At 53.7% G+C, this 11,361-nt stretch overlaps 1 protein-coding gene across 3 annotated transcripts; it reads left to right on the top strand.

Moving 5' to 3' along the window:
• Positions 1–467: 467 nt before the first annotated feature.
• EEF1AKMT3 (EEF1A lysine methyltransferase 3) lies at positions 468–11,135 on the top strand. 3 transcript variants are annotated; one of them, XM_075901723.1, is made up of 6 exons: positions 475–723; positions 5,064–5,216; positions 8,029–8,157; positions 8,572–8,694; positions 9,447–9,531; positions 10,506–11,135. In XM_075901723.1, exons 1-6 carry the CDS (start codon positions 490–492, stop codon positions 10,946–10,948), a joined length of 1,167 nt encoding a protein of 388 aa, XP_075757838.1. In that variant the 5' UTR covers positions 475–489; the 3' UTR covers positions 10,949–11,135. The 3 variants fall into 3 exon arrangements, with proteins under 3 accessions (XP_075757837.1, XP_075757838.1, XP_075757836.1); XM_075901721.1 differs by lacking the exon at positions 475–723 and adding an exon at positions 4,441–4,596; XM_075901722.1 differs by lacking the exons at positions 5,064–5,216; positions 8,029–8,157; positions 8,572–8,694; positions 9,447–9,531; positions 10,506–11,135 and adding exons at positions 1,354–1,465; positions 2,875–3,767 and having other exon boundaries at positions 468–723.
• Positions 11,136–11,361: the final 226 nt, after the last annotated feature.

Raw genomic sequence — 11,361 nt, 5'->3', positions numbered from 1 at the left:
CACTGAGAACAGCCTCTCTCCAGCCTCTTTGGAACCTCCTTTCAGGAAATTGAAGGCTGCTCTCAACTCCCCCCTCACTCTTCTCTTCTGCAGACTAAACAGACCCAAGTCCCTCAGCCTCTCCTCGTAGGTCATGCGCTCCAGTCCCCGAATCAAACCCTTGTCTGGGTTTGTCCCGCCCCTGGTGCGCGGGGGGGCTCTGCTCTGAGACTGTCCCTCCTTAATAATAACAATACTGACTAACAAATGGATCCACAGCCCGCAGGGGCCCTCCCCTCTTAGCTCCCCGGCTGCCTGCGAGGTGCAATGGATCCCTGGCCCTGCCACTGGCTTGGATGCTGTAGTGAGGACTGGGAATCGCCCATCATGCACCACTCACCTGTCCCAGGTGAGCAGGGCTAGGCTCCGCCCCCTGGGCCGCCGTCCTCCAATGGGAGCCGCGGAACGGCCCCGCTTATCCAATCGGCGGGCGGGGGCGCCTTCTGCAAGATGGCTGCTCCCAGGCAGCCGCCTTTCTGCCACGTGGAGCGGGGCGGGGCGGGCGCCGGCCGGGAGCCGCCGGGAGCCGGCCCCGAGGGGCTGGAAGCCGTGTTCCCCCGGGAGCTCGGGCTCTTCGCCGACGCCTTCCCCGAGGAGACGCGCTACGGCTTCTGCGGCCACGTGCTGACCATCGCCCAGCACCACGGGGCCCGGCTGGGGGTGGCGGCGCCCGTCTGGGAGGCGGTGAGGGGGCGGGCTGGGGGGCAGGGGAGGGATGGGGCGGGAGGTGAGAAGGATCTGGGGGGAGCTGAGGTCCTGGGGCAAAGGGGGGAGACAAGGGGGAGTAACATTAGGCTGTCTAGCAAAGCGGGGGGGGGGGTGCGAGAATGTGGGGAGTGGGCTGGAAACCCCCAGCTGCGGAGATGGGGCACCCCAGAGACCATGGTGCAGGGGCTGGTGGCTCAGCAGATCATGTGTGATCCGGACACCCTGGTGCTCCATGATGAGCGGCCGGTGGCTCAGCTAAAGTGGGGGCTCTCTGCATAGGGCCCTGCCCTTGGGAACCTGCCTCCTCTTAATTGTTTCCCCAGTCACAAAATTCCTATTCTCCAGCTGCAAACCCCTCCCTCCATTTTAGGCGCTTCCAGGGAAGATCAGTCCCCATCTAGTTCAGAGTCCCAGCTTTGTCCATGGCCAGTACATCAGAGGCAGGGGCAAGACGCCCTGTCACAGGTTGCTGCGGATATAACCAACCTCTAGAGGAAGTTTCTCCCTAAAGTGCCTCTCTTTCCCTTATGCTTTTGCTCTCCTGCCCTGTGTCTCCCTGGCTGGCCTTGCTCTCCATCTGGATCTCTGTTCTCCCCTCTGCCGAAGGCTCTGACTCTGTGTAAATATTTTGAGGAGCAGAAACTCAGCTTCTGGGGCAAGACGGTGATTGAGCTGGGCGCCGGGACGGGCATCGTGGGTATCCTTGCCACCCTGCTGGGTATGTAAGTTGCTGGCCCGTGGAGCTGACACATTGTGTGGAGGAGAGGGATGCGAGGGAGGGGGGTGATGGCAGAGCGATGCATCTGGTCTGTGGCATTTCTCAACTCCCGATCAAGAGAAGCCTATCAAGGTTTTGTAGCTGACCTGCTGGCAATGGCTCACAGGCGTGCCCAGTTTGGGTCATCTAAAGACCGCATCAGCAACTTAGTGGAAGCCCAAGGGCAGTGTCTGCTTTTACATTGCCCCCTATTTAGTACAGGTTAAACCTCTAAAATCCAGGACTCTGGCCCACCAACATCCGTGGTCCAGCAGGACCACAAATAGTGCTGGATTTTTTGCACACACACAAAAAAAGCAAGCATGATTCTGGGATGCATTAACAGGAGTGTTGTGAGCAAGGCATGAGAAGTCGTTCTTCCGCTCTACTCTGCACTGATTAGGCCTCAGTTGGAGTATTGCATCCAGTTCTGGGTGCCACATTTCAAGAAAGATGCAGAGAAATTGGAGGGAAGGCTGAAGGAATTGGGCTTATTTAGTTTGGAAAAGAGAAGACCGAGAGGGGACATGATTGCAGTTTTCAGGTGTCTAAAAGGGTATCGGGGGGGGGGGGGGGGGGGGGGAGGGGAATTGTTCTCCTTGGCCTCTGATGATAGGGCAAGAAGCAATGGGCTTAAACTGCAGCAAGGGAGGTTTAGGTTGGACATAAGGAAAAACGTTCTCCCATTCAGGGTGGTTAAGCACTGGAATAAATTGCCTAGGGAGGTTGTAGAATCTCCAGCACTGGAGATATTTAAGAGCAGGTTAGACAGACACCTGTCAGGGGTGATCTAGACGGTGCTTGGTCCTGCCATGAGGGCAGGGGACTAGACTTGATGATCTCTCAAGGTCCCTTCCAGTTCTAGTATTATATGATTAGAGGGTCCCAGCTGACCAGATTCATGGGCTGAGCCCCCAACGGGGAGTGTAGCCCTGGTTGCAGTGGGTCAACGTAAATGGAGAGCACAGCTGGGGCTGGAGGCGGCGGGGCCTGGCGCTCCCAGTGCAGTGGGGAGCACAGCCCCATCCCCAGGTGGGAGCACAGTCCTAACAGGGCTGGGGGTAACGTGGGAGTGGGACTGACAACCAGCAGGGAAGCCTTGACCTCCCCATATCCGGCAATCTCCAAGGTTCAGGACTGCCCAGGTTCTGAGCATGCCGGACCAAGGAGGTCCTACCTGTACAGCCTGTACCTCTGCATTAGCCAGGATGTATAGACAGGCTGGAGATGAGACAAATGGATCTATTGCATGGTAATGGATCCAGGGGGCTGCAGAAAATCATGTAACATCCTGATGATGCATCCTAGGAGAGCTGGATTTTCCTGCTAAGCAACACCGACACCTTCTGGGTTGCTCTTGTCTTTTCCAGGAGGAGATGTAACACTCACAGATCTCCCACTGGCTTTGAAGCAGATACAGGAGAACGTCCGTAGGAATGTGCCTGCAGAGCATTTAGCTCGGGCCAGAGTTTGTGCTCTGACATGGGGTTTGAACCACGAGGAGTTCCTGCGGGACTACGACTTCATCCTGGGTGCAGACATCGTCTACCTGAAAGACACGTACCCCATGCTCATCAGGACTCTCCGGCACCTGTGTGGCCCGCATTCAACCATCTACCTGTCTTCCAAAATGCGTCAGGAGCACAGCACGGCTGTGTTCTATGATGGGCTGCTCCCAGAGCACTTCACCTCAGAACTGGCCTATAGAGATGAAACTGAGAACATTAACATATATAGAGTCACCAGCAAGCAGAATAGCTGAAGTTGGGGCAGACCTTTCACCCATGGACACAACGTGGCCTTTGGTTTTTCCCAACTGAGAGCTGCACCCATGCTACAATCTGAGTGAGCCACCAGCAGCCAAAATGTCGCACACGGGGAGGATGCATTTGGACAGGATTCTTCCTTTCAGCCAGCAATACGCAGCCAAGATGGTAGCAACCACCCCACCCCAAATCTGAGAAGAGATGCTGGATTCCAGACCTAGATACAGAGGGAGACAGAGTTTCTGGCTATCCTTGGAAGTTCTAAAAACAAAGATCTTTAAGAGGATGGCTACATTTTGAGCCCATCCCTGGGACTCTGGCCTTCCAAACCAAAAGGCTTTCTGCCCTTGAAGGAGGCCAAGTGACTTGAAGCAACCGCCAACAGCATTAAATGTCTCTTAAGAGACACCACAGTGCCTTATTTCTGTCATTTGGCTACATATACATATATATTTGATAACTTTCCTATTTGAATTAAAGGTGGATTTCATGTGTCATTCCTCCTTGAGAATTGTGGTAAGGGGGGGGGGGAGTTAAAATCAAACTGACTAGAAAACCTATTTGTACACCCACACTGTTTTGCTAGGCTCTGAAACCCAAGGCTACGTCTACATGGCACAGCTATTTCTGAGATAGCTACCCTGAATCATCACAAGCAACTGGTCATTTGGAAATATTGTTTGGAAATAAGGGGCGTGCTATTTCGCCATCCCGGTGAATCTCGCAGCACGAGGGATCAGGGATGGCTGGAAATAGCACGTAATTTCGAAATGTGGGGCGGTGTAGACATGCCCGATTTGCACTGTGCAACGTGTGTATCTGGTTTGGACCCCCCTCCCCAGGCTGGAGAAATTCTCATTGGGCAAGTGGGGGGGGGGGGCAGACTGGGGTCCCTTTGCCCCACCAGAGTGGCACAGCAAGGTGAGGGGCTGCACTGAAGAGCAAGTCCTCCAGTTTCCCGGCATGCTCAGGGAGAGCCCTCCTGGCTGCAAGGGAACTGCTGTTCACAGGCTAGACAGGGACAGCCAATGAAACGTCTCGTTCCTTCCCCCGCCTCCCTGCCATTGGCTGCTGCTGCCGCCGCCGTCATCAGTCGCCGCGACCGGCCAATCGGCTCCGCGAGGGCGTCAGGGCGCGCGGAGGGAGGCGGGGGCGGAGCCTCCTGCGCACGCGCCTCGGGCGGCGCGGCTTGCCTCTCCCCGCCCCTATAGGCTGCGCGCGGCGTGACGTCTAAGGTGCGCGCCGCGGCGGCCGGCCCCGGCAGGCAGCGGGATGCAGAGGGCGGTGCTGAGGGGCCCCCTGCGCGGGGGGGCCCGGCCGTGGCCGGTGAGGGGGGGGCGCCCCCCCAGGAGCTGACCTGAGCCCCTCCCTTCTATCCCAGCCCCCGGGGGGGGGGGGCAGGATGTCTGGGACCCCCCCCGGGCTTCCGCCCTCCCGAGCCTGGGGGGGGCCCTTTCCCCGTGGGGGGGGCTCTTTCCCCGTGGGGCGCGGAGCCCCGCCCCCCCGCCGCGCCTGCGCACAAACCCTCAGTGGGGGGGAGGAGCGTGGGGCTCTGGGAACATTGGGGGGGGGGGTCAGGAAGGGGGGGCACTAGGTTAGTGCTGAGATAATGGGTCTGGACAGAACAGCCCCCCCCCCCCTGCTGGTTACCCTGGTAAGGATGCTAGTAACGGGGCATCCTTATGGGGCTACTGGTTGGCCCTTTACAGCCCTAGATCCTTGCCCCTTTAGCACGTCGTGGGCCTCCCGTGTGCGACTTCAACTTTATCCTCTCTCCCCCCCCCCCCGCATAGGTCGTTTCCCAGCAGCTGGTTTGTCTCTTTCACGCTGGCCTCCGCGCCTTGGCGGCGGATAAGGAGCTGCTGGTGACGCTAAGGAAGAAAACCGGTTATTCCTTCCTGAATTGCAAGAAAGCCTTAGAGAAGTTCAGGGGCAACCCCAAGCAGGTGAGAGCTACTGGAATGTCACCCTGACGGTGGAGTGAATTTCAGTGGGGGTTTGGGTGCCGAATGCCTGTGGGCTCCTTTCAAAACGTCAGCGTGAATGAGTTGAGATTGGAGCTCCTTCTCTTAGGAAGAAGGGACTGCATTCAGGTGTAGAAAACAAAAGGAAGGATATAGTTAAAACTGAATGGTTTATCTTACCTCCGTCCATATTAACGGAGATGGGGCATAGATACCAAGGCAATAGGTCTAATTATGTATCATAGTAATTATGTTGAGTGTTCTCCTAGCCTAGAGGAACTGATCATCAGAGGCTTAATTTTTAAAAAGGGCTGGATGGTGTTATGATCTCTATAGCTGTGCATGCTGACACTGAAAGACGCATGGGAGATTTGACTTCTTGCTTTCGAGGCATAAGTAGCTCAGCAGCAGCAGGTCAGAAAGAAAACATCTCTTGTACATACAAGATAATGTACAATGCTTGGAAATCCACCCTAGCCCCATTGCTAAACTCTTCCATGTCATCTTCACCCCCAAGAACATCACATTTAACCACAAACATTTTGTCCAAACAGGGTAACTGTGTAGCTCCCCATGATCCTTCATGGACCACGTTAAGGAAAAAATTCTGAAACAATGCAACATAGTTTTTTGCCTGACGTATTTCAATGATATTTTCATTCTTTGGGTAAAAGATCTAAATTCCCTCAATTTCCTCAACCACCACCCATCCGTGAAAGTCTCTTTAGAACATCCTCACACCGACATCAGCTTCCTGGACACAATGAGCTTCAACATTGGAACCCTACGAACAAGAAGCCATTGATTACCACACTTAACTCCAGCAATCGAAAGCAATCCAGAGACACCAAAAAATCTGTTAATTACAGCCAGGCATTCAGCTACCCTGGAATTTGCTCCAAAGAGCAAGTCTGGGATATACACATACTTAGTTGTCTTTGCTAACAAGGAGGCTACGTCTAGACTGGCATGATTTTCCGGAAATGCTTTTAACGGAAAAGTTTTCCGTTAAAAGCATTTTCGGAAAAGAGCGTCTAGGTTGGCACAGATGCTTTTCCGCAAAAGCACTTTTTGCGGAAAAGCGTCCGTGCCAATCTAGACGCACTTTTCCGCAAAAAAGCACCGATCGCCATTTTCACGACCGGGGTTCTTTTGCGAAAAACAAATCTGAGCTGTCTACACTGGCCCTTTTGCGCAAAAGGACTTTTGCCCGAACGGGAGCAGCATAGTATTTCCGCTTAAAACACTGATTTCTTACAGTAGGAAGTCAGTGCTTTTGCAGAAATTCAAGCGGCCAGTGTAGACAGCTGGCAAGTTTTTCTGGAAAAGCGGCTGATTTTCTGGAAAAACTGGCCAGTCTAGACACAGCCGGACACTCTGCCGGCAACGTAGATCATTTGCCACCCAAATACCTGCGAGAACCTATGTCCATACAAGAAAAAGAAACCCACTGGCCACACACCCGTAGTTGTCGCCTACCGCCCCACACCGGACCCCTAAAAAGTATAATCAAACAAATATCACCCATACATGATGAAGACCACATCTTGAGAGAAATTTCCTGATCTCTGCCTTCTGGCCTTCAGACAACTCCAACCTCGCAAAACTCATAATCAGAAGCAGGCTTCCCACAGATCAGGATGCACCAGCTCAAAGCAGCACCAGCCTTGCCAGAGCAGATGTGAAACTTGTAGACACATCTCTACTGCTACAAGGATCAAGGATCAACTCCCCCAACATACCTTTCAAGTTTCATAGGTCCTAGCCTGCTGCAACATGTGCTGTACCTCAGCCAGTGCATCAAATATCCCACTAGCAATTATATGGGTGAAAGCAATTACTCAGCTCTTGAATGAACTCGCCCGGAAAAATGGTGAAAGACAAAAGCGCCATAGCACCTGTGGGTGAATACGTTTCAAAGCAATCATAGCCAGTCCCCAAGTTGCGAACGGTCGACTTACGACCGTTCGCAGTTACAACCAAAACTGTCGTAAATGGCGGACCCCGAGTTACGAATGCGATCCGCGCTTACGAACAGTGTGGTCGCGTGTAACTCTGTGGGGTCTGACTTACAAACAAACCGAGTTATGACCAATTGCTTGGTCCGTAACCGGTTCGTAAGTTGGAGAGAGGCTGTATTCCATATCTGATCTTTCATTGCTGTCCTCAAGAGCAAACTGCGCAACACCTTCAAAAGACAAGACTGGGAACTTAAGTTCATAACTCTGCTTGCAACCCAAAGCCGTGGACTTAGCAGGAAAGCGTGTTTTGTGGGTCATTACAACAATTTGTAACACACCTCACTGCTGGCTACCCCTCAATTGCCCACCTCAAATTCTTGACGCATACGAATCTAACCCCCGGTTATTCCATTTCAAGTGACCACATCCAACATGCATGACTCCTGCATAACAATCTATCCCAACTTGTATTTAGCTCAAACGCTCTGCTTTCTTCCCCAGACCGAAAGAGCAGCTCTGTGTGGCTCAAGAGTTTGTACCTTTCATCAACAAAAACTGGCCCAATAAAATATACTACTTTGCCTATCTTGTCTTTCCTATTCTGGGACCAGTGTGGCTCCAGCAGCCCTACAGATCGTCATCCCAAATGTGGCTGCACCGCATGGTCGGTCAGTGTCATTATGTTGGTGTCAGTTTCTTGGGTTTTTTGGAACCTTGTTGGGATATGATCTGACCGTTGTGGTCTTTCCCATGAGGTTGCTGTTTCCCACTGAGTGTTACAAAACTTAGGTGAGGCTTTTATTTGGCTCATCTTCATGGTTTTGTCTTCAAAGGCAGAAGCCTGGCTGCACGAGCAGGCCCAGAAGGAGGGATGGAGCAAAGCTTCCAAACTGCAAGACAGGAAGACAAAAGAGGGCCTTATTGGGCTGCTGCAGGAGGGGAACACAGCGGTGATGGTGGAGGTAAACTCCTCTGTGTGCCTGTGTGAGATGCTTTCGCTTGGCTCGTGGGAGGGAGGGATTTGTATTAACCTACTAGCTTCCTGATCCCTTGAGCCGGCCTGTGTGCTTATGTTCAAACTTGCAGCTGGGAGTTGAAACTATCACAGACAAATTTGTCTAGTCAAATCATGGCCCGTGTGATATAGATGACAGGAAATGGATTCCTTTTAACAGCAGAAAGGGGAACAAACCCTAAAGGGAATAGTCCTAGCCACAGGCTTTTCCTGTTCTGAAAAACTGGGGGGGCTAATTTTTGTCTTGTCGAGTTGCTGACATCCCTGGCGACAGCTCTGACTGGCATAACGCCCATCCTAAAAGCGGCAGGGCAGGTCTCAGACCACGACTTCGGAACAATCCGCTGTTTCTCTGCACCAGGTGAACTGTGAGACCGACTTTGTGGCCCGAAATGTCAAGTTTCAACAGTTGGTTCAACAAGCAGCAACTGGGACAATGTTCCACCATCAAGGTGTTAAGAACCAGCTAACCACGTATGTCAAGGTGAGAGAGACCTGTCTAAGGTACTTATAAGCCTCCTGCATCTGCCCCCCTCTATCTTTTATAGGTGCTTTCCCTCCCATAATGTCATGGAACCCCAGACATGTTGGCCTTTTCTATGCACCATGGCCAATATAGCTATTCCAGCAGCGCCCCCTAGTGGAGACGCACCATAAGCTGACAAAAGCACTTTAGTAGCACAGTTGTGTATTTACGCCGGTGGCTTTGATGTTACAACTGTGTTGTCTAGGCGGTGTGTTCTCCCCCCCCCACGTTCACCCTTAACCAACGTAGCCATGTCAGCAAAAGTTTGAACGTCGCCTGAGGACTAGTGTACACTAGAAAATTACAACAAATGGCCTGGTAGCACTTTATAGACTAACAAAACATGTAGATGGGATCATGATCTTTTGTGGGCACAGCCCATTTCTTCAGACGACTGGAGTTAAGAGTAGGGGATTTGAAAACTCGAAATAAATAGGAGAAGGGAAAGCGGGGAGGTGGGAGGGCGGGGGGAGAGAATGATGCTCTGTCTCCCACCCCTCTTCCTGTTTTTTCTTTAAATATCTGGCGAATGGGTGCTAAATCTAAGCAGATAAAGATCAAAGTCAATAGATAGATTGCTATCTATTAACTCTGGCTGTGCTGTGTGGGGCCACGCCGAGTGCGGCATCTATCGGAGGTGACCAGTGGGGGCTGGCACGCTTCTCGACTCCTGTGGCTTGCGGCATTATCGCTTCTCTTGTCTCTTTCAGCATTTCCTGAAGGCAGCGGAGCTTTCTCAGCTCCGGACGGGGCCTGCTGGATCTCTGCTCAGTGACCAGCTAGCTCTAGCTATAGGTGAGTGTCTGGTACCGGATGCTGGTTAGAAGATAGAAATTGGGAGGGGAGGGGGATTGTGTGGCTTCCACCAGCCTTGAGTTGGGCTGACTGAGAAACTCCTTTCTCTGGGAAGATTCCAGCTGTCATCTCGCGTCCTGAGGGCATAAGTCGTGTCTGTTTCCAGCCTCAAGGAAACTGCTTGTGCCGGGGGCTTAACTTGGGGACCATGAAATCTGAGTTCCGTGCACTGCCCTGTAACCCCCGCAGGGACGCGGCGCTGGTACTTCGGTGAAGTATTTCACAGGGCATTTTCTGATGCCGGGCATCCTCTTAGCAGTGCAGCATGTTGTAGGGATGGCAGTGGTCAACTGGTAAGCATCACCCTTAGTGAGTGATGCTTACTGGATATGGTTAACCAGGGGCCCGGCCTGGTGCGGCATCCCACCAAACTGCGGGGGTGGGGGGGGACTGCAGCCTGGCCAGAGAAGCCTCTGTCCATGGTGACAGGGATGGGGTGGGGCAGATCCAGCGGGAGCAGCCCTCAACTCACCTCCATGTAAGCGGTTAACTGAGTAAGCCCAACGTTTAACCCAGGGGTTCTCAAAGTTTGTGATACCGCGACCCCCCTCGAAGTTGCTCATGACCCCCTGGGGGTTGGGACCTACCGTTTGAGAAACGTGGGTTTAACCGGACAACTGATTAAACTGGATTTTGCAGCCACTTAACGTTTTCACTAAGCAGGGAGCTAACCAGGCTGTTTTACGGGGAGGGGTTTTCTGTTCCACATCGGGGCGGGGTTCGACTGCCATGGGGCCAGGTCTACGGCCTGTATTGAGACAACTCTCCACCCTTACAGTCCTCGAGCAGCAAAATTGCCAAGGAAACTGACATCTGATGGGTGGGGGGAGGGGCCGAGTGCCACGGCGAACGCGACGCCTGCTCTGGATCTTCGAAGGGAAATAAGACCCGTCCTTGTTTTGGCTTTTTTAAAGGCAAACTAGGCGAGAACATGGCTCTAAAGCGGGCTGCCTGGGTGGCCGTGCCAGCGAATTACTACATCGGCTCTTACGTCCACGGGGCGCTGCCAGTGGATAATCCCGCCCTCGCTAACATGGCGCTTGGCAAATACGGCGCCTTAGTGATTTGCCAAGCGTCGGAGCAGAGCGCCAAGTCCAACCTCGCCGATCTGGGCCGGAGGCTGGGCCAGCACGTTGTAGGGATGGCCCCTCTCTCGGTGGGATCTCTGGAGGACGAGCCCGGCGGAGACACGGAGACCAAAATGCTCGCCCAGCCTTTCCTGCTGGACCCCAGCGTCACCCTGGGCCAGTACGTGCAGCCCCAGGGCGTGGCGGTGGTGGACTTTGTGCGCTTCGAGTGCGGCGAGGACACAGAGGTACCAGAAGTGGAGCTGATGCAGCAGCGGGAAGGGCACTAAACTCCCGGCTGCGGCCGTGGGCTGGGTGTTTCGCATACTGGATCAATGTGGAAATAATGAGGAGTCGGGATCAGCGGTGAATTAATTGCTCACGTGCTGGACATTTAACACAGGGGCCTCGTTTGTGCAGAGCATTAAAAGACTGGTCGCTGTGTGGTACTATGCAGCCTCTGGCCCCGAGCAACCAGCTCCCATCTGTGGGCGTTTTGTGTAACGTGGGTCGGCCTGTTTGCTTCGAGGGCAGGGGCAGGGCTGAGCTGGGTGTGGGGCGACGAGCCGAGCGCCGTGCGCAGCCAGCTGTGATCGACACGCTGTGGGGCAGGGGAGAGACCCTCGCGCATTCAGACGTGTAGAGCAGGGTGGGCAAAATATGGCCCGGGGGCTGGTTCCAGAACGTCAAGTGTTTTCCTCCC

This window comes from Pelodiscus sinensis, chromosome 19 (genome assembly GCF_049634645.1).
Source record: "Pelodiscus sinensis isolate JC-2024 chromosome 19, ASM4963464v1, whole genome shotgun sequence".
NCBI classification, from domain to species: Eukaryota; Metazoa; Chordata; order Testudines; family Trionychidae; genus Pelodiscus; species Pelodiscus sinensis.
This window is presented reverse-complemented; position numbering and strand designations above follow the sequence as displayed.